Source organism: Molothrus ater, chromosome 2, assembly GCF_012460135.2.
Source record: "Molothrus ater isolate BHLD 08-10-18 breed brown headed cowbird chromosome 2, BPBGC_Mater_1.1, whole genome shotgun sequence".
In the NCBI taxonomy this organism is placed as follows: domain Eukaryota; kingdom Metazoa; phylum Chordata; class Aves; order Passeriformes; family Icteridae; genus Molothrus; species Molothrus ater.
In genome coordinates this window covers 22,419,021-22,442,937 of record NC_050479.2, presented here as the reverse complement: position 1 = coordinate 22,442,937, position 23,917 = coordinate 22,419,021, and the positions used below count along the sequence as shown (strand labels likewise).

Sequence of the window (23,917 nt, the reverse complement as noted above, 5' to 3'; positions counted from 1 at the left end):
TTACATTTTTATAATTATTATTACCTTGTTATTAGAAATCTAATCATTTTTTCACAATTTAATGAATCAATGCATGCTTTCTTTATCAGGTACAACTGAGATTAAAGGTAGAATTAGTTTAAATTAATATCTGTATACCAAATGGTCTGTTTCTAATGAATCTCCAACACAGTCAGTTATTATTATGTACAAAAAATTAGGCTATTATTTGACTTATTTCATTATTGAATGAACTATTATTTTATTATTTTTTTTCTAATCATTATGGACAAGAAAAAAAGTTAAAGAAGACTATTGTTCTCTTTGCCTTGTAAAGCAAGCATTGTTACAAAAATTGATTCCTACAGAAGTGAAATTCATAAGCCTAAATTGGCACTATAATTTAGAATTCCAAATAAAAATTGATAAACTCTATTTTAGATAGCCTCTTACTTGAAAGCTCTTCAAAGATAAGTATATATATATATATATATATACACATACACACAAATATATTTGGAATATAAAATATACGCAAAAGTGTAAAAGACACACAAAAATATGCCTATATAGTTTGTTTTAGAAAACCCAGCTAAAGTAGATGAAAATCACTGAAAATGCACCATCAACGTATAAGCCATAGTACTTGAATCCTCCTCATCTGTACCATTCCATTCTTACTGCTCATAGTAAACATACTCATTACTTATCTATCTGCATTATTTGCTATTATCTGCCTGTATTCCTTTCAGACAGGTTCAGGTCAGAGAAATCCCAAATGCCATGCTCTTTTGCTATTCCTCAGTGACAGCCACAGTGGCCCCACAATCTCTCGCTGTAATTGCACCCTCCCACACCGCTGGTACAGGAGCAGCTCTAGGGCAATGTTCCTGCAGATAGCTCCATGGGGAAAGGCTCACAGGTGGGGTGCACATCCCTGGCTCCTGCTCTGAGCTACGCCCACCTCTGCTGGGGGGTGCCCTGAGGCTTTTCACCACAGCCAGCTCTGTATCTAGGATGGATGTCATGTGCCGGCTTCATGTGGGCTGTCGTTTCTAATGTTGAGTCTTTTGGATATATATTCTTGGGTAATAACAAAAAAGCCAAATTGTACTGCTGGTTAGATTATGCTGTTGAGTCAGGGACGGAAAGAAAGACTCCAGTCTTCAGGTGGATCAGAAGGCAAAAGCGTTTTATGAAAGTAACGGGTCCTTTAATAATGTGACTCGCTAAGGTGATACTTGATTGGTCCCAAAGTAGAAACATCTCACATTATTGGTGACTATGAATAGCACACTCTGGAGAACCATATCTATAAACAATGGTTACAGAAAGAGAGATTATAATTGTTTGAATTCTTTCATCTAAGGTTCCTAGGCTCAACCTGGGAGAAATTGTCTCTGCTCTTTCTTTGGCTGAACTGAATTCTCAGTTAGATACAATTAAACAGTGGGGAAGGCTGCCACAGATGCATGAAGGACACACATTCAATATAGACTCTTATAAATCTACAGTGTCCTGCTTCATCCAGCTTTGACTAGTGTTCAATTCTGTGGAAATACCTGTAACATGAGAGTTGAATATTTATACAAAGTTAACATACTAAGCCTTGAAGGAAGCAGGTATCCCCAGGATGGTTTGCTTGTTTGTTTGTTTCCTAGTTTGTTTTCATACTAGATACTCGCTAAAAAAAGAATCTCTCTTTAAAAAAAATCCTGACAGATAATTGCATCATTGGAATTACTGTTATGTTCAGTTTGGTCAAAACCAACATAATAATACAAAAACACTAGTTGTACCATATCTTTTACCAAAACAGGTAATAATAAGCAAAGTTCAATGTTAAATAAAAATTTATCCTTAGATCACAGTAAATGCTTCACACAGGAAGTCAAGAAGTATTTTCTTACTCTAATTTCACCATTAAAATTCTTTTCTATGCAAAAGATTTACTTTGATGATTTAATCAAAGTAATAAATGAGAAAATAAAAGTCCTTTCAGCTCTATTCTGTATCTAATGTTGTTATTTATGTGATTTTTTTCCTTAAAACAAAGACAGAGAGTAAATTTGGTCCATGAGAGTTCTGCTGTTCTGTTATTAGTGGTAATCAATACTACCTTGTGTTACATGCATAATTGACCATTTCCTGGTGTTCTTTTATACTAGATTACATATGTTATCCTTTACAAATAACACCTCTTTCATCAAGCAACTAATGTTTCCTCTGAGGAAAGCAGGTATCGACTAAGGAGCTCTACATTCTCCACTGCAACAATTGGCAGCCCTACCACCAGTCTAGTCCAGCTGGTGTTTAAGTCAGAACTACCCAAAATTAAATTTGATTTCTTGATGCCTTGAATTGTCATGCAGGACATGGAAAGATCTGGAAACATTGTGAAAGGTTTCAGAGGGATTGAGTAGGAGACCAAATATATAGATGTCTAAGAACCAAGGTGTTTTGGGTTTTTGGTACTCAAATGATTTTTATTTATGCAAGAGCTCTCATATTATTAAATATCTGAGAGGGCCAGTGCAGGGGCACAGAGAAGACACATTTGTCTGTTCTCATTAGTTTAATCTGTTAATATATACAAATTAAGATATGGTGATTCCACAGAACTAAGTTAAAAGCAAGTTCTAACTTGTATTATGGAAACCTTTTCATTATTTTCTTCTATGTTTTTCTTTTTATACACAATGGCAATAGAGTTTTGCTCACAGAATTTAGCCTTTGTGGTCCACATAACAGCTGTTGGCAGTAAAGAAATTATACTGTCCACACAGCCTGACTGCCTCTTTTCTGGATGCACTGCTCTTGTTCAATAGAAAAAGAAAAAAAATGCTTCAAAATGCAATAGATTCTAAGTATATAAAACTGGAACATAAATGTGCCAAGTCACATGGCTACTAAAATACTAATTATTGCAGTACACTAATTATTGGCAAAGTACATTCTTAATACAAGGACTTTCTACTGAAGTTTATCCTGCTAATTCTGAAGTTAAATTTAGACATACTGTTGTCAACAAAAAAGATCATTATCAACATTATATGCTGTGTAGTTTAAACAGAAAATAATTGAGGGGAAGAGTATATATATATATTGAAGAGTTCTTTAAAAAAAGACAAGAATAAAATAGAATTATAGAAAGGTCTTCATAGAAAATGGCTAAAACTGTCATTCAACTTGAATGCTGAGCTGCAGGCTTTGAGTATGTTAGTCTGCTAATTTAAAAGCTTTAAACCTATTTATTGTTCATGAATTTACTGAGCTGACAACTCTAAAGACAAAAATAATCGATTTATCTACAGGAAGGGTATTTATGTACAGCAAAAGAACATAAGTTTGATTTTACTAAGTCAGATCAAGGAGTGGAGTTTCTTATAGTGAAGAAATTTACATCAGTGAAAAGACAATTGCAGTTTATTTCTCAGTAGTTATTTCCAGTTACTTACATGCCCTGTTTGAAGAAATGGAGATAGAAGAAAGAAATAAACAAATAATTACCAAGTTAATTAATGTTAACTAAGATACCTATTTTAAAAATGCATAAATGTTCTTTAGCCGTCCAGTGGAATCTCAAGGGCACAGGCTGATACTGAAACCTCCCGTAAATGCAGTGCTGTAATTGTTCAACAGGTAAGTAGGCAATCAAAAGGGATAATGAAAAACCTCGATAAGTCTTTTTTAGTCTTTTTTATTTTTTTTCAAACATGAATATTCATTCTGGATTGTTAGTAAAGAAAAGGATGAATAGGTGGCTACTGATGTGCAACAGATAGGCAGGCATCCACCATGTTCAATAAAATCCAGCAGTATTATTTTCAAATGGTTCAATCAGAAATTCTGGAAAAGAGACAAAATAATTGAGGAAAATAATGTCCGATAGCAAATATGTAAGACAAAGCTTCTCAAAATTCCAGGAGCTACTAATGTTTCTATAACAAAGTTCGTATGAAATATCAGTGAAGGCAAACTACTGTGGTGTATCCTGCATAATAACACAACAGGAAAAGAATGAGAATGAAAAATTCATGAGGGGATATGAAAGATGCTTAAAAATTGCAGAGCACGAGAAGTTTCTAACCACCTTGGCAATAAATGGCCATTAATAACTGCAAAATTAATACATTTGAATGCAAATGGATATAGACTCCCTTGAATCTATTCATTACTCTGAGGGTGACAGAGCACTGGAACAGGACTCCCAGAGGCTGTGGTGTCTCCTTCTCTGGAGATACTCAAAACCCACCTGGACACAGTCCCTGTGCAACCTGCTCTAGGTGAGCCTCCTTTAGCAGCAGCATTAGACTAGAAGATTTTCAGAGGTCCTTTCAATCTCAAACATTCCCTGATTCTGTGAACTACTTAGATTTCATGAATCAAAGGAGTTATCATCTTCTCTCAGGTGGAATTTCTGCTCTAATAATGCATCAGGTTGCAACTTTCTTAAAAAAAATTAATCTCAGATTACTAAAGAATTCACTAGATAAGAAGAAAATTGACAAAGAGATATTATTTATTGTATGTATATATGCGTGTATGTATATACAAATATATGTGTGCATGCATCTGTGTGTAGGCATGTGGGTATGTTTATACACTCAGGATATCATAGATATTGAGTGTTTCCTGATGCAAAAGCCCATTTCAGCTGTTCATGAAACAAATAAATTTGACCTAAGACAAAAACATATTTTTACTGATTGCAGTCTATTTAAACCTTCTAAGTATGACAAAATTCTTTACAAGGCAATATTGTCTTATGATACAGATCGATTCAAAACTACTGTGCACATAAAACCCTAAGAAAATATTTCAATCTTATCATAGCATAGATTATGACCTTTCTTGATAAAGTGAATATACTTATAGCTAAACAAAGGACTTCTTTTGGCCTACATTACAAGATGAAATAAAAACTGCCAAATATGCCTACTCGGACCTGTGAAAGTAAGTCCAAAAAGGGGAAAATAAAAAGCTGAGGATTGCTTCAGAAAATTACCTTATTTGCAGAGAAAAAAAGTAGATAGATATAGTAAAGGGAGCATAGCTAAGAAATAGTGAAGACGCTGTGCTACTTAGGAAAAAAAAAGTGGGAAAGGTCATAATGAAATGTCTGTATCCTATCACAACTCTTTTTATCCACTTGTCCAGTAGTATCTATACTGTTATTTCTGAGAAAATGTAGGCTTTCTTTAGCAGCTTAGATCTACTTTGCTACGGTCCAGTCTCACCAGAGAGGATTAATGATGCTCTCTGTGTACTCTTTGTTCTGGTAGGAATTCAGGCCAGGCTTCCCCGTGATGGTGAAAATTGCTTTTTTTGCTGTCACTGCTGCTTCCTCCTTCAGCAACCTTGTCTAGCAAATCAGTCCTGCTCAGTGAGGTCCAAACTACAGAAATGTATTGTCATGACCATTTGCTAACTGTTAGCATTTCCCCACATTGCTAGAGCTTTGGATTGCTCCCCAAAGCAGCTTTCTCCATCATTAAGCCTGAGTATTGGGCACACCGCGTGACTTGGCTGCCATCAGATATTCCTTTATTGGATGTTCTGACAGCAGACTGTGCAAGACTCCACTTACTGTCTGCTGGCCTTGAGAAAACAAATACAGTGCTAATATATCTAACAGAGCTTACAACTCCTCCCATGGGGACTGCTGTGCTCAACAGAGACTTTCCTCTAGGTGGAGACTTGTGAAGTCTACCAGCTTCCTTAAAACACTTTCCTCCAAGGTGAAGCACTGACAGCCCTTGTAAGAGAATAAAGGAGCATTCTATTTTTCTCTTCTCATTTTTTCAGTCAGTGACTTTATCTAAGAAATGTAACTGTTCAGCAAAAATGTGGAGTTTGTCCTTATCTCTCTTACCTGAGAGCTTATCTATGCTACCCTATTGTGCAGTAGGGAGTACTGAGGTGTAATGCAAATTATCAGTGTATACAGGCAATTTTGCAGGAAATGTCAATCAAATATGAATGCAATTTTCAAAGCAATTACCAAGTAAAGAGGTTAGTTCATTTTAACTGTTCATGAAAAATTCTCAAGGGTGTATATAACTTCTGGGCTAAAGGCAAGCCAACATATTTTTGGAAAACAATATGTAAGGTTTTTAAAACTATCTGTTCATAAACTTCAGGAATTATCATAGGCTATATTTGAGCAGCATTAAGCCTGCAGGAGTATGTCATGCTTAGTGTTGCTAAAAAAGTAGTGTTAATAAATGCAGGTCTAAAATTTCCACGAACATAGCAAATCACAGCTAGTAACTTCCAAATTACTAGAATCATATTACTGATTAAAAATAATCCCAGAAAATCTTTTCATTTTCCTATCAATATGTCACATGGGGGTGGTGCTCAACATGACCAATATGTTGTTCTATGGTCATGAACATACAGGGGTACTAGCCCTCAGTGTTTTATTCTGTTTCATGTGTAGTTCACATTGTCTATGGATATGGCTAAGATAAAATTACCAATTACATATTCATATGTCATCTCGATTACTAAAGCTGACACATGCTTAAATTCTCAGGGTCTGAATCATTACCATTACAACACATTAGATAAACTGGCTGTTCATAGTGCGTGTGCCTTAGATTCACTACTAATTTGGATAAAATCCATTAGCTTAAGCATCCTCCATTAATGTTTTTTACACCTAGGTTAAAAGCCAGGGCATTTACAATAGACTAAGAAAGTGCATAGTCAATTCGTGGAGCTATCTCTTATACTGCAATACCCCAATTCTGTTTGAAATTTTTTTCAGTCCTTCTAAGTTGTGGGGAAGATGGAGAAATGCACTTGCCAGTAGCAAGGGGACACGTACTCCATGGAACTATTTAAACTGTGGAATCGTGTCAAGGTTACAGCTAAGGTTACAGCTAACTGATCAGAGGAACAAAGCTAGGGAATACACAACCAAATGCTTTATTAAGGTAAGGGGAATTGGAGAAAGGTGGGATATTTTTAATAACCACCTCCTGGGTTATGTACAAACCTGGAGTATTCTAGTTCAACACAGAGTAAGTGTGCTGCATACAAAATACAGTGCCTTTGAAGAAATAAACTCTGAAAACAAATGTAGTTGGTTGCTCCCTCAAGGATGATTTAGCAGCCACAAGAAAGTAAAAAAAGTCAATATGGGTTAGGGTCTTAGCCGATTAAAAATGACACTAAACAAGTTCTGTGCATAAAGAATGCATCTGCTGCTCTCAGTGTTCTGGAACCAGCGTAAAAGTACGTATCCCATTAGGTCTCTTCTCAGGAGGGGGCTTATAGGTCATGCAACATTTTCATTTCAGAATGGTCTATAAGGTTTATGCCAGCTAGATCATAGCCATTGTAGAGCAAATCTGGCGCATTTGTTAGAGCAAACACTTAATATTGTACTCAAGAGTAATTTCTTTATTAGTTGAGAGATAATGAAGAAAATTAAAGGACTCACAGAAATATTCCAAGCCATTTGATGCATCTGCAAAGAGCATATTTTCTTCCAAAAATCCATTTCTGACTTCTTGCTTTCAGTAAACTTTATGAGAAACCTATTAACTCTGCATCATGTATTAGTAACAACCTTTTTTCATTCCTCAGAAATTTAGCTGATCTCTTCTGAGTTTAAAGAGATTACACTGAGAGCTTGTATGCCTTACCCAGCCACAAAGTTTTTCCTACCTTTCAGTATTTCAATGCCTTGGGATCTTCTTCTGGCATAAGTCTTATTTCTTTATTTCCTTATTTCCCTTTCCTTTTAACTCTTGGAAAAATTCTATCTGCTTTCTGATTTCTGACTACTCTGTGAATATTGAGAGTAAAGAATTAAATATAAACTTTGATAGCAAGTCTTCAATCTTCTATCAGTACATGACACAAACCAATTCCTAGATTCCTTAGTTTTAAATCTCTTTACCCAATTACTTAAATTCATCGTGGTATAATGGCTTCCAAATCTATTGCCCTTCAGACCTTTCAGAGTTTGCTTGGAGGTTACAATACAATGCAATGACATGCAAAGTTCTGCCAGTAAATGGATCACCAAGGGGAGTAAGACAGATACTAAAAAAAGCTATGCACACACAGAGAAAAAGGAATACAGTCTTCTAGGTTATAAGTATATGGGAAGTAACTTGAGCCTTTTGTCACCCAGAGGAATTTCCTTCTTGCAGTTGTTTCTAATCCTAATCAGAGAAAAAACCTGTGATACTCATTTTCTAAATGGAAAACCAAGGCACAAAGGCAACAGATGATCAACCTCATGTTTCTCTCCATTAGACCTCAGAACGCCTCAGTGCCAGTGTATAAGCAATACAGTGGTTTTGGTAATTTATTAAAAAAAAGCCAAAAAAACAGCAGGCAATTTTACTTCAAATCTCTTCCCTATTAAACAAAAAGCCTTGTAACAAATCCGTACAAGAAATTGAGAAATTACTAGGCAAAGTGGTAGGTGTTTGTAGTTCCAATTTAGGCTTACAGAAGAAACACAAAACAGAAAAGTCACCAAAAAAATTAAGTTACTTGTGCTAAAGTAGCACTTTTGCTTAGTACATCATGAAGGAAAAAATGCTTAAACTAGGTCCACTTATAATGCAGAAATAACTGTTTTATAACTGGTTTTAGGAACTAACGGTGTCTATCTTATAATTTGTGTTGAGACAAAATAGGAAAAAAGATCACAAGAAGAAAAAGAACATGAATATAGACAGTCAAATCCAAAAGCTATATATTAGAATTTGAAAGAATCAAGTTAATTATCCCCACACTAAGACATTTTGATTTACTGTATTAAATATGCAAAACAAGCATGGTAAAGTAACCTGCATTTAGAAGTTTGATACAGTATTATGAAGGAACAAATCCAGAAGTAGCACTCAGAAATGGAATAAGCTATTAATTTAATAATATTTTAAAAATGTGATACATGCAGATACTTTCTAAACTTGTAAATTAGTTATAAATTCTTCATTTTTCTGAAGAGAAATAGAAAATTAACTTAATCATTACAGGCCACACTTTCAAAGGCGCTAAAAACTGAAAATAACTGCTTGAACTAAGGCAGGATAAGTGTTACATGATGGAAATCTTTCACGGCCTTCTTAGACGCTCAGGCACTTTTATACAAAAGTGTACATTGCACTTAAAGAACAGACACTTAAAAAACCCTCAAAAGTCAGTATCTGAACATCATCCTTCCCCTTTATTCTTGCAATATCCAAAAAATTTTCTGGGCATATTTATCCATGGGGTGTGGGGTGAACACTTCATGGTGACAACTAAAAATTCGAGGAAGAAATGTTCAGCTAAAAATGAAAAATGAAAACAACAGCCAGCGAGGAAATTAAAGCAAACCCCAGCTTACTACAGCAGGGCGCATATAGGATCCCCACATACTATCCTATAGGCCAAATGCAGCTTGGCAAGCACTGCTGAGCAGCCCACTGAAGGAGTCAGGTACAGAAGAACTAATACATGAAGGAGAATCAAGCTTTCTCTCTTTTCTTGATCTTTTACATCCACTGGACATCTAATATATACATAGCTACCCTTCCTAAAATTATTTAAAAATCATAGCTGCTGTTTTCTCACCTACTGCTGCTTCTTGTGTGTGACTTTATGATTTAAAAATAGATAGGGAAGAATATCCAAATACCACCATTTTTGGAAATGGAAACTAAGTTTACACTTACTTTATAGTATTACCTTGTACAGTGAGCAAAGGGATTCATTTATAAAATGACAGTGGCCAAAGGAGGTAAGAAGAAGTGGTTACAAGGAATAGTGAAATTGGATAGAGAAGAAATAAAGCTTAAACACCTCTCAGCAGTTTATTTTGAAAATGGACACAGTTAAGAAGAAAAATTTACCTATTTAATCCATCTACTACAGTTTACTTCTGGGAATAACCCTGAAGTATGGATAACCCTGCGAGAATGAAAATAAGAATAAACTGTACAATATAACTTTTAGAAACTTCTCCCATTCTTTAAGTTCCTATTAGTGCATTTATTTGTATTCAGTTATTTCTTCAATTTGCTTTCACTGAAGTATTCCTACTGAGAGATTGTTGTATGGAGCTTCTCCTTTTGTGCAGTGTCTGTGTCACTTTCTTTGACTTAGCTCTACTTTCAGGCAATTGTTAGTGACAAGTTAATCCATAGGGATGGCTTTATGCATCATCACAGTAAAAATCTGATTTGATCCAACTCCCAAGGACCCACCCTAGACATCAATTGCAACTCAGCCTATTGTAACTAGTCCCTGAAGGCAGAACAAGGTTTAGGGTTTGGTAGATGAGAAAAGCACCTAAAATCCTTAACACCATAAAAAAACCAGTTTGTTTGAATCAGATACATTATGAATCTGAAAGCAAGGTATTTTGGAGGGGAAGCCCTCCAGCATTTGAGTAATTTGGCACCTTGTATGACATATTACAGCTTAGTTATAGTGTTAATTCCAACAAAGTGATAGCAAAAACTTGGAAGATGCTTTAAGTAAGAATGAAACTTCAACATGCTTAACATTTTTGTCTCAGCGAAAGAGAAGGAGGCAAAACACATTTGGCACTTTACATGATTGAGCTGTATAACTAAAACAGAAGATGGTAAGCAAATGACATTCATTAAAAAAAATCTTCTTTCTTTATATTTTGGCTTTGAAATAGAAGGAATAAATCAATACTTTTTTAATCAGGAATGTTCGTACTAACTCATCACAACCAAACAGATCAAATTCTCTACTTTGGAATCTGCTCTGACATTGAATGCCTTGCAAGTATTATTGAATTTAAAAACTGGTGCATTTCCAGTATGCTTATTATCCAAACATTTATTATTTTATAATTTAAAAAAAATAGTTTTGCATAAATTTGTCAGTGTAAGTGCATGTTTTGCTTGGAAAAGTCCTATCCCTTGTATAAATTCAACAGTCCACACCACCAGAATCAACACTGTCAACTTTATCAACTTTCAGCTTGGGAAAGGTGGAATCAGATCCCTACCTATCTGTTTAAACAGTAAAAACCAGCACCTGTTTGCATGTTTTACTACTGCATTCACCAGCATGATTTGTGTCTCTCTGTGATTCCCAGGGACAGAAAAAAATTAGTTTGCTGGAAACTCGTGCTCCCTCTGGTGTCGGAATGAAGCATGAAAAGCCAGCAAAAGCATTACCATGGGGGCAGTATTACAAATGCAGAATGATTTTTTTAATTTCCTGGCCACCCTAAAAATACTACATAAAAGATAATTTGATACCAATTTATTTGAAAGAGGATGAAGTGTATATATTTGGATTGTGTTTTCATTTGCCCCACTGCATATTTAATAAAACAGACAATGTATCCATGATTTCCATCTATGATGGCTTGTAAACGTTACCAGTGACTAATTGAACAGTCATTTGAATCTGCACAAAGCAATTTCCCTTCATTAGATTAAACATGTCACACCCTGTCAATGAAAAAATCTATTTAACATCAACCCAGCAATTATAAGCATTTTGGAATGAGGCACCAGAAATCTATTTGTAATTAAAATTCCCTATATATATAGTGTAGGAACTTGGCTTAGCATGGCAACTAAATTTATTGTTCACTAAAAGTTTGCCTACAGCAAGAACTGTAAAAGAAAAATTTCCTTTCTATTATAATGGATTTTTAACACATCAGTACCAGATAGCTATAAGCATTAGCTCATTTTCACGGTTTCATAATAATTATTTTTTATTGTTTTGTCTCTTTGGTACCAAGAGCAAGGTCCAGACTAAAAAAAGCCTTAAACCCCAAGAACATAAATTTATCCATATTTCTTCAGATGATAATATCACGAACACAAATAAAATTTGCTATCATTAACTTTCTTTTTTTCCTTTTTTTTCCCTTTGTTCTATTTGGATTACAACTAATACATTCAACTAATACCATCCTAAAATGTAAGCATACGTAATTGATTACATGCCATTCTGAGAGTTTTATCAGGACTGTTAAGCAAGAAGCACTGAATAAAGGCCAGAAATATTCTTTCCCTCTAAAAACAATGGCAAACCAAAGTACTGTGCAAAAAGCTATGTTCAGGAGAAATTTTTGTCTTTGTTTCATTTATGCACAATTTTTTCAGAAATCCTGAGGAGGAAATAATGAGCATTTGCTTTATTTCAAACTTGTGTTAATTTATTTTGGAGATACCTAAACATTTGCAGAAGAGAATTGTAAATTTTCCCAGTTGACAAACTACCTATGACTATCACATTGATGTGGGTAAATTCCTTGAAATATTTTCACAGATGTGACTGATTTATGAGCCCTGTGATTTAGCTGAGCTATTCAGCATGTGTCAGTTTTGTTTGAACCTGCAATTAATGTGCAAATTAAAGGAAACTGAACCAAATTTGAATGAAAAGATACAAATAGCTTTCAAAACTTTCAGACCAATGCAAAAAATACCTGAAGGAAGACCATTGAGGCCACAAAGCCTTTACAGGAAATCAAAGCTGATACAAATGATGTGTCCAAGACACTGATCAGATCTGACTGCACATATTCTGCACTATTCACCACCCAGGAGCCTGCCAAGGGCTCACTGCACTGCTCTAGGACAGAGGCACTGCCTCAGTGTTAGCAGGTATCACATTGATTTGTGTTTTGACAGCAAGCAAGGAGGCACACAGAGAACAGCAGCAGCTTACAAAGACACATTTTCCAGGAGTGAAGAGTAAAGCTGTATTTAAAAACAAAACAAAACCCCCAAACAAAACAGAAAAGAAACTCCAAGCAAACGCACAGGAAAAAATCCAAACCAAAACAAAAAGTCCCTTGAATAGACAAATGGGAGTCAGTGGACAAAATTAAGTTAATTCTGATCTGTCTCATGACTCACATGACTAAAGACTTTTTCTTCTGTGTCACTGAGCCAAATGGCACAGCCTCTACAATTCCAAAGGCACTGTTCTTTAACTAAAAGGATAACATTAATTTGCCTTTGCACAAGAAACGTTGATTCATCGTGTTTTAAAGAACATTCCCCCCCCATTCTAGCAGGTTTTTCAATATGAGGTAATGATGAGACTCTAGGAAATGGTGCCAAAAAGCCTGTTGGGATTAACTAAAGTCATATTGAATGCTGAGTCTTCTTGCTAGGCTTCACTGCATATCAGTTCCTGAGAAGGCCATTTGGGTGCAATCCTGTAAAGTGCCTGTGGAATGGGCAGCTCCTGGGGGAAAGGACAGCATTTTGAAATTAGCAACTAAATCTGAATTTATCTCTAAGGATTTAAGAACTTTATTTCATCTAGATTAGAGTCCTGTTCTTTGGTGTCAGAAGGTATTTGAGACTGTTAAAAGCAAGAATGTAAAATGAGGGCCTGGATTACCCACAGCTTTATCCTGGTAGGCAGAGAACAGCCAGACATATGCCTCCTCCTTTCTCACAGATGCCACAATATTTCTGGATTAGGAGGAGGGGATATATTGGACCCTAACGGTGAAAGAATTGGCTTGAGGCAGTCTGACACAACAGGGAGTTTATCTTTCACAATGGAGAGCAATTTTCTCTCTGATCCTAAAACGTATATATTTATGTTCAACTGGTACTACATGCAATAATTACAACATTGTAATTTTGTATTGTAATTAGTATCTATTATCAATCTTTCTCACCCTGGAAAGAAATACAATCATTTTACAAACGGATATTTCTTATTTTATGTAATTTTTATATGTGTTTTTATAAGCTGAAATGGATTTACATAATGAAATTTTAATAATTAATTTTAGTTTTCCAGAGTAGAAAAAAAATTGACTGAATGGGTGGGGGTTAAAAATAAACCAGTCACCGACAAAACCTATGACAATACTGAAACTGAAAAAAAAGTTTAATTTCTTCCTGGGTTTTTTTTCAGAAGAACATTATTTGCAATATGAAACTGTTTAAACATTATTATCTATAGAAGTCCAAAGTATGATTTAAAACAAATTTGAAATATTTTTAGAAGTAAATAAATGTATTTAATTTGCTTTTAAAAATATGTCAGAAAACATAAGTAAAACTCTACGTTCCTATGCCAATTACAGAAATTATAATTGACTTTAAAAAATATGTAGTAAAGATTTTGAGAAACAATAGAAACTGTAAACATATATACAAGAGATATTGGATTCTTAATTCCTTAAAGCTATATACATAAATCCTTGCTTTGATTTCTTAAGTAGCTACTTATATTTACAAAAGTAGTGAAGAGATAATAGGACAATTAAAATTTTAAGATTACCTGAAAAGTGTCTGATATACATATACTGAAACCTAAAACTACATAAAGTTTAGGAAAATCTAATGTGTAGAAAATTGAGTTTATTTGGAAATTACAAGTTACTATTATTATTAGCATCACCTTCTAATAATTCAACAAAAATTATGTTGAACATATTGCAACTATCTTGCTCACTGTGACACTATTTTTATGTATGACCCTATTTTTACATTTGATCCCTTATTTCTCATGGTAACAAAGAGGCCATTGATTAAGTTACTTTTTTATTCTATGCCATCAAAATGAAAAGAGTAATCTTTACACTATCTTTTTCTTTGCCTCAAAGAAAAAGGAAAAAACCCCAATTTTTATCAATTACGTTTTATTAGGATAATTTTGATAAAAACACTTTTTCCACATTAAAGACATTGCACTCAACAGCAATTGCAAGAAGAAAATTGTAAGCACCCAATTATCTATTAAACAGCAATTATTCATTTCACAATATGCAAAAGGGACAGTCTGAGGCACATCTTCTCAATCAGCTTTGCTCAAATTTTTCATTTTGCTCTTTCTCAGTCAAATAGACACAGAGTCAAGAGCTGCAGGTATATTTAGTCAATCTCTTCCAGAGAAGGAGCACACTTGATCTCTTTGCTTTTGCCCAAGACTTTTTTCTTCCTGGAATTCCACAGTTAAATCCTGGGCAAACCTCAGTTCCAATAATCTAAAGAAAAATTATCACCTACCCATTCAGCCTTAATAAGTGTCATGATCTCCCACCTTTTGTTGTCACTTCACCTGTATTTATTCTGAAGTAAATGAAACAAGAGCTCACAAGCAAAAAACAAGAAGATGCTAAATACTTCATTAGTTAATCTGCAACAGATACATAGTGGATAAAAAGCTCTACCCTGTGTAAAATGTGCACTCTATCCATATGCCAAAATAAGTAAAAAGTATGCTTCCCATTGATCAAGCAAAGACAACAAAAAGTAACCTTTATTATTTTCTTTTTTGATCTGAACATAGCAGGTTTTAGACAGACACAAAATTATCTGTTCTTGTTGGGTTTTGTTCTTTTTGCTTTGCTGTATTGATTTTTTTTTAATCTTGCTTTGTTATGAATAACATTTTTGAAGTTTATAATGAAAGAAATACGAAATAAGGGTCTTTTCTGGTTTTTTGTTTCTTGTCACACTTTTTTACCCCAGTTATGATAGGAGTTAGCAATCTCCTTCAGAATCCACAGATTCAAATGATAAAGGCCAGGGATTAAGCACAGCCGATTAACAGTCTGTGTCCTCTTCAATCTAGCATTTCCACTGTAGATAAACCCATATTCAGACTGAAGTTATAATAAACACACTGTCCTCAATATCATCTCCCTAGATGACCTCCTCAAAACTGACATTCAAGTATTCTTGTGGAAAATTACAATTCATAGTAACTGAAAAAGCAGCCTAGCCAATATACACCCACAAAAGTAATACTGCAGATCAAGCCAAATGTTTAGAAAGCAAAATGATAAAATGATAGTTTCACTATAAATATTTTATTTGCTTCAGTTCTGAGTAATTTATTATTACTATAGGTTTGACATATAAAATAAAATAATCTTCTTAGATTTTATTTTTATTGTTTATATGTGTGTCTTTAAAATAACTGCAATATCATTTATACTTATGAACAAAAAATAAAAAATGTCAATGGATCACAGTGGTTGCAACTTTCTTTCCCTTCCAAAGGTGAAGGAAAACAAACAGTGAAAATCTCCAGCTACCTTAGATACTCTGAAATAGAAGTATTACTGTAAGGAAAGGGACACCAAAAAACACTTATCTAGTGAAAAACAGCAAAAGAATAAAAATCTACAAGACAGAATTGCAGTATTATTCTTCTAAGTATGTATATTGACTTGTATGATAAATAATATTTTCACCTATAATGAAAAAAGACAGCCCATAAAAAGGAAGATAGCTTTTGCTTTGTAAGGACATGTTAACATAGGAAATTCTGATGGGATTCTCCTGGTATCTGACATTTGAAATCCAGCATCTTCTGAGTCTAAAAAAAGGCTAGGATTAATACAGACACAGACTATGTAACACATTATTTTAATTTCTTAACCTAGAAGCTCAAACTATTTTAAGGAACTATAGATTTATATGTTATTTCATTTCCTGGTACTTTTTCAGACAATAGCAGTAACATTTCAAAATCTTTTAATATAACTAACTAAACTTATCTGTCTAGTTAAAGTGATGGTATTCTGCTCTTATTCCCATTAGTTTATCATGAAAGGATTCTAGTGAAGCAATTCTGAAATCAGATGGAAGGATATATTTATTAGTCATTTATTTGTGCATTTATTAGTCAACCCTTTATTGAAAGTACATGGTCAAAATTTGGTTCTCCTCAACCAAACCACAAAAATAATAAGAAACAGGTAAAGCTATATACTGAAAAAGAACTGCAACAAAACAAAACAATGAAAAAATCCCCAAACCTGAGCTTTTTTTTAGTTATTCACCAGAATTGCTTTGAAGTAAGCACTGCAAATGACTGCAGTTAATTCATTAGCTGTTGTTCTATTCTTTTCTCCAAAGTTAAAAAAAAAGAGAAAAAAAATTATTCAGAGTGAGTTTCATAATCAGAGCATTTATTAGGTTTGGATGATTCCAGCCACCTTTTCTTCTAGAAAACAGTTTCGAAGCTCTTTTAAATCATCTATACTGAAGAAAGAATTGAAAATGTGAATTTAATTCAAAGTCACTCACTTTGAAATCTTGCTTCAAAAACTAATTTCATGGTCTGTTTCCATAACAACATAAATTATTTTTGCCAACTAGGACTCATATAATGAAGCATAACATCTTTAATCAGATTGTATGCACTACTATTTAAGACTGTTTAGAGTGATTTGGAGACACACTAACTTAGAGCATCTGATTTGTAGGTCAGTTCCCATTAAGAATCTTTGTGGTCAGAAGATCACATATACTTCTCACTAAAAAAGCCTCTGAGATTTTTTAATTAGTGATAAAATATACAGCATACAATTAACACATTGTGTACTTAATTTATTCATTTTTAAAGTTCTTGTTTCCCAATGGAATATTTTAAAAATGCTTTTCATATTGTAGAGGAACAACCTTACCTTCAGCTCATCACTAACACAAACCTTGTCATCTCATTATTCAGCTACATATTTTTATGCATATGTTTGTATTTTCAACGGAGATATAAAAGCAACTTGATACCATTTACAAGCTATTTAAAGAAAATCTAAAACCAGGAAGAGCAAACCATGATTTTTGCAAAAGTAAGTGGACAAAAACGTCTACAGAATGTGAAATTAAGTTTCTCAGTTCTTTCTACTTTAAATCTAACAGCAAATGTCATTATCTATTATAGCAAGATGACTGGTATATGTTGCTAGTCATTCAGCTCAAAATATTTTACTACTTTTCATTTGATATTAAATATTCTTTTCCTAGATGTTCACATATATTTTCCCATGTCTAATTTCCTGTATCCTCTAATTAATAAATGAAACTTCCTATTATTAGATTGGAGGAATGTATTATTTATTAAAACTGGATTCTAAAATAAGACTGAGCAAGCAGAACTGATGTTCCTTCAGTGAGAACAAATAAAATCTTAACCCAGAATGCTTTCTCAGGGCAAGCTTACCCCAGTGACTAATTAAAAGATGAAGGCTAAAATCCAGAACGTAAACAAATTTGTGAAAAAATTATCTATTTCATTATCCAAGGAGTAATAAGGAGTCCAATGAGACTGGAAGAGGGAAAAAAATGCCTTGTAAAGACCTGCTCCTTTGTCTACACACAGGGCACACACACACACACATGCACACACACTCATGCACACAGAGCCCCCATAAACACAGGCTTCCTTTCACAGCACTTTTCCTTTAAGCACCTTGGTAGTATTTACGTTTGCAAAGCTCCCAGTATTCCCAAACCTTACCCTTTTATTTTTAGCTTTCAAGTTTTTGCTTCAGCTGATGAGAACAGGAAAAGAAGGTGGTATGTTTATTGCTGTCAGACAGCTTGGAAATTCTGAGTAAAGAAGCCAGTCAAGGCAGAAGGATTATAACAATCAAAGTAGAAAATTTGCATATTTAGAGTATGGTTACTGAGAAATAACAATGCCTTGGTTGTGTAAATCAAACCCTCAGCAAAAGTGAAGGGGATTTGCATATCTGGGGGAAATCTTTCATGTTATACATCCGTAACTGCATTCTAATTAGCAGAAAGCACTAGCTTTTAGTGGAATATTAAATATAAGTGCTAGTACTATTTTTATTTCCTTGTGAAATAATAGACTTAGCTTGTTTGGGGCCTGATGAAAAGAGGTTTTCTTGCCTGTAGGAAGTAATACTATTCAAAACAACCAAAGATATATTCATCATGCCATACAGCTACAATTTTTAAGATTGAGATCATGTAAATATTCAAAGAGTTCTGTATTACCAATTGTGTTCATCCTTTTTGTCTATAGAAAGTGGCTTAAAGTAGCTCTCTTGAGAAAGTATTGCACAAAACAGATGAAAGTTTAAAGCCATCTCTTCAAATCTGCATAATACATCACCTTGACTTCATTTTAAATTTAGCAAATGAAGAAAAATAAGCTGTAATGAAAAGTTTTACAGACAAAAATCCTAAAAAAGCTCCTGCTGATGGAATTCCTGTAACAATTTTCTATTATCTATTAAAATCAAGTAGAGTTTACAGTAGGCCCAGAAATTTTGTAATAAAACAAAGAAAAAAATAGGTAAATTCTTCTTTCAAAATTAGCATGTAACAGCACGTTTGTACCATTCATACATGGAAAAATGACTATATTACTTCAGGTTAATGTTTATTTTCCCTTTCCTCTCTTGTGAATGATTCTCAGCTGTCTTTTAGATGTAAGTTTAAGGCTGGCTGACATACCCTGGCCACTACTCATAATCAAACTGCCGGCTGGTGTTGCACTGAAAAGTAAAAGAGAATCTATGCAAGCATATTCAATCTACAAAGTATTACTAATAATGCATATTCAGAAGCATTATCCATTTCCACAGATAAAGCATGGATGAAACTCAGTAAGATGCTTTAAAGACCTGGACACTCCTCATATGTTGAACTGGTGAGCACACCGCAGTGTGGGTCTCAGGGTACTTACCATCCTCTGTGGGCACGTAGATATTCAAATACAGACAGTCTTCATTTTGATCTTGAACATATGTCACCACAGTATCCAGATTGGCTGTAAACCAGACCGGCAGCATATCGTTGAGCAGTGACCTCTCATCCAGGTACTGCGGGCAGACAGCGGCAAACTGCGTGGCGTTGCGGACACCCGTCCAGGATGACGGTGGCTCCGGGGGCTGAAATCGCCTTTCTCCAGTTGGAGGAGAAGCATAAGGAACGCCCAAGTACTGCTCCACTGGACCAAGGATCTCATTAGGCAAAGGTGTTCTTAAACCACGTATTTTGCCATAATTCGTAGTAACAACTGGGTATTGTGCTTGGCCATCAATGAGAGTAAATCTTATAGCCAGTGCAGTTATCCACAGGAGGAAGTTAGAATTCAACATGACACACACTGGTGTGAAGATCAAAGGCAGCCATAGGAGTCCCATTGGTTTCGACATTATTTAAATCAACATTAGCAGGGCTCTTTTTTCCACAGCCAGGAGAAATTATTCAGTCAAGGAAAATGAAAACTAATAAAAAAAGTAGTCAAAAGGAGATGAAGTGAGGGAAAATGTATCTTTGTTCAGGCAACAAAAAAACAAAAGATGATGTGTGATAGGTGCCTCAGCTGACTGGCTGTAGACAAATCCCAATGTCAGAAGAAACAAGGGAGTGTTTGCCCCTAAGGCCCATCCCAGACTTCAGTGTTGAATTAATCCTGGCAACGCGCAGCACTTCCCAACAAGTAGAGTGATGAGAGATCCACAGTTATTCCACTGCCCCAGTGAAATGGCTCCTTTCAGTGAAGTCCAGCCCACTCAGTCAGCCTGCGGCCAAGAAAAAACAAACAATTCAAATCAATAGACAAATTTATGTTGGCATAAACCTCAAACAAATAAATAAAGAAATAAAAGAAATAAAAAAGCTAAAAAAGTTATATTTACACACTACTTCCATGCCAAGGCCCACAAATGTTTTATGAACTTTAGATATCATAGTTAGCTATGTGTTTCCAAAGATATGTAAGTTAAGAGAGCTAAACTTGAAGCCATAAGATTATTCCACAAAACAAATTTTTCTTCTTCTCTATATGCTTCTAAACCAAACCACAGACCAAACACTTCTGATTTCAGGAAGAGTATCACATTCAAGTGCTAGCTTGAGGATATTTTCTGCCCTAAATAAACAGAATCTTCTTTTTAAGCCTCTTTGCACTCCCACAGGAACCATTCATTACTTTTGTTTCCTGTATTGGATAATCTCTTTTTGCTATGAGTTGACAACTAGAGAATATTTTTCACAGACATGACTTCTTTTCTGTATGACAACCTAATTTACCTCCATCTAATTCAGAAATTCCAATGAATGCAATAAATGATTAGTTCAAATCAAGTGTGAGAACAGTCAAAATGAGATACAAATTTATTTTTTTCATTTTTTTTTTCCTATATCTGACAGAACAATGGAAAGCTAAAAGAAAAAAAAGGCTACAATCTCTTAAGTCAGATTTTGGCCTACATAGTGTTACAATTATGTAACGTTACCTTCTTGCATTCTTACTTTTCAATAGAAGGTAATTCATACAATAATTCTGAAAATGTTTAATGAAATGCAAGTCATCTGCATGTATATGCTAACCATTACAAGTGTACAAATAAACACACATCAACATTCTACCTGCCCAAAGAAATTAGGAACTTCCTTTTTACCCATTACTCAACTCAGAACCACAGACAACAATTCCACAGGTAAAAAAATTCCACAAGCAAAAAATTCCTTGCTATAAGAAACTGACACTGATACCTTATATTTGGTAGGATGAACAGCACATGTATATATCAAAATTATATATAAGGGGACAAGCAGGTCCTGTTTTCAGTCAGACTCAGACATGGAAAATAATTTGAATGACATTTTATTCTCTCAACACTCCTGGAATTTCATTTTAGCACTCTTACTACAAAACTCTTAAAACACCAGAACACCAGAGGCCAGAAAAATACCAGATACATATTATGTGTGATGGACCTAAATTTTGTCTACCAACATTTTCTCTAGGACTTGCAATTTGAGCACCATTTCTGAAGGACAAATCATTAACAGCTCTAATTTTCATGTCTCCAGAGGCACCACCAGGGCTGTCAGACCCTGAGTTATGCTGCAGGAAGTCCTATGCCCAACCCCATGCCCAGCCTGGATCTTGGCCTCACTGGGTCCCCAGGTAGACCTTGGACCTGACTCCTCACCCTGCCTGGCCTTACAATTATTGGGTGGTGGCAGAGTCCTGTCCCTGTCGGGGAGCCTTAGAAGTTCAGAGTCTTGCCCTGCCAGCTGTGCAGTGCCCACAGCTCCTGGGTCAACCTCTCCCATGGACAGCTCCACTTCAGCTGCTCCCTGGCACTCAGAGTGGTCAGCCAGCAATGGGTCTCTCAAAACTCCTCCTCAAGCATCACTTTCCCTTCTGATTTTTGCTACTATCTTTAACAATGGAAATCAGCAGCAGGTGGTTGATTTTGAGTAGCATTCCTCTTGCTCTGTCCCATCCTGATTTTGGCACACTTTACTGATCATGCAGCACAAATCAGATTTTCCAGTTATATCCAACTGAGGATTTAATCTGTGTTTCGGGAGGAGCAACAGATCTTATTCCCTTGACACCCACACTGTGGAAGTTTGTAATGACATTCTAAGAAATGTGGAATGCAGCACTAAGAAAATTGACAAGGTGGAAGGAAACACAGTGATCCAGATGATGAAAGATGGATAGAGAAAAAAATTTTCTGGGCAAACAGCAAGTAAAAAAAGAGGAAACAAAACAAGAAAAGAAAATGGGAATGACAAATAAACAAACGTGAACACATTACCAGCAGGGAGAGAACCAAAAATGACAACATGAAGGAAATCTCTCTGATACAGCAGAGAGAATATGCAATTGTAAAAAATGTGATGTACTAAATAGTATGGCTTTCTTGGCCACCTGGATACGTGCTGGCTCATATCCAGCCAGCTCTCAAACAGCACCCCCCAAGTCCCCTTCAGCTGAGCAGCTCTCAGGACACTGTTCCCCAAGCCTGGAGCATTGCAACTGCAGGACCTGACCCTTGGCCTTATCAATCCTCAGAGAACTGATCTCAGTCATCCAGCCTGTAGAGTTCCTTTTGCAGAGCCTTCCTATGCTCCAGCAGATCAATACTCCCATCCAATTTAGTATGATCTGTGAATTTACTGAGGATGCATGCAATCCCTTCCTCCAAATCATCACTAGAGACATTAAACTGGCCCCAATACTGAGCTCTAGGGAACACCACTGCTGACCAGCTGCCAACAGGATTTAACTCCTTTCAGCACCACTCTCTGGGCCTGACTATCCTGCCAGTTTTTCACCGAGTGAAGACTGCACCCATCCAAGCCATGAACAGCCAGTTTCCCCAGGAGAATGCTGTGGGTGACAGTATCCAGTGCTTTACTGAAGTCTGGATAAATAAAATCCACAGCCTTTCCCTTATCCACCAGCCAAGTTACTTTATGACAGAAAGAGATCAAGTTAGTCAAACAGGATCTGCCTTTCGTAAACCCATTTGTGAGTATGATCTGGGCCTGATTCTCTGGCTGTCCCGCACACAGCATGTGATGGCACTCAGGATGATCTGTTCCATGACCTTCCCCAGTATCGAGGACAGGCTGACGGGCCTGTATTTCCCTGGGTCACCCTTCTGACCCTTCTTGTGCATGGGCATTACATTTGCTAATTTTCCACCAACGTGACCTTCTCCAGTTAAGCAGGACTGCTGGTAAGTGGTTTAAAGCAGTTTAAAGCTCTTTCATCAGCTTCCTCAGGTGTATCCCATCTGAGCCCATAGACTTATGTGTGTCTAATTTGCTATAAGTAGCAGGTCACTAACCACTGCCTCCTGGATTTAAGGGGGCTTCACTCAGCTCTCCATACTTCCCCAGCTTCCAGCTCTGGGAGCTTTGCATCCTCGGGACAACTGGTTTTGCTATTATACTGAAGCAAAGAACCCAGACTGAGGCAAGGAAAGCAAAAATATCTTGTTTAGGCAAGAAAATTAGGCAGAAAATATCACAATCAGGCAGAAAATATCACACATTTCAGTTCATCGACATTACTAGAGGAATGACCATTTTCCTAAGGTTAGTTTCACATGTGAAATGTATGCATGCTCATACACAAAGACACAGAAAATAATTTTCAATAATAATGTTGAGAGGTAAGGAAGAAGGCATGCTGCCTATTAATTTGTGAACTGTGACGACTATGATATGATGTTAGATACCTGATTGAAAATGTTGGAAGATGTAAATAGAGAGTCACAGATTTCAATTAGGGATTAATCTTAAATAGAAAACTAAACATTCTAGAAAGGTTTTTAGATATATGAAAACTAGTTTGATGTTCAATTATATGTATACAGTCAGCTATTTAATACGCCTTTACATACTGAGTCTACAGGAAGACATGAACTTGT

The 23,917-nt window shown here is 35.5% G+C and overlaps 1 protein-coding gene across 3 annotated transcripts in view; it reads right to left on the bottom strand.

Moving 5' to 3' along the window:
* NLGN4X (neuroligin 4 X-linked) overlaps positions 1 to 23,917 on the bottom strand; it is a 163,753-nt gene that overhangs the window by 91,630 nt on the left and 48,206 nt on the right. For all 3 annotated transcript variants that reach the window (XM_036386933.2, XM_036386925.2, XM_036386941.1), the window contains exon 3: positions 19,417 to 20,257. In XM_036386933.2, the coding sequence (XP_036242826.1) occupies positions 19,417 to 19,888 (472 nt within the window). In that variant the 5' untranslated portion in view covers positions 19,889 to 20,257. The remainder of the gene's footprint in view (positions 1 to 19,416; positions 20,258 to 23,917) is intronic.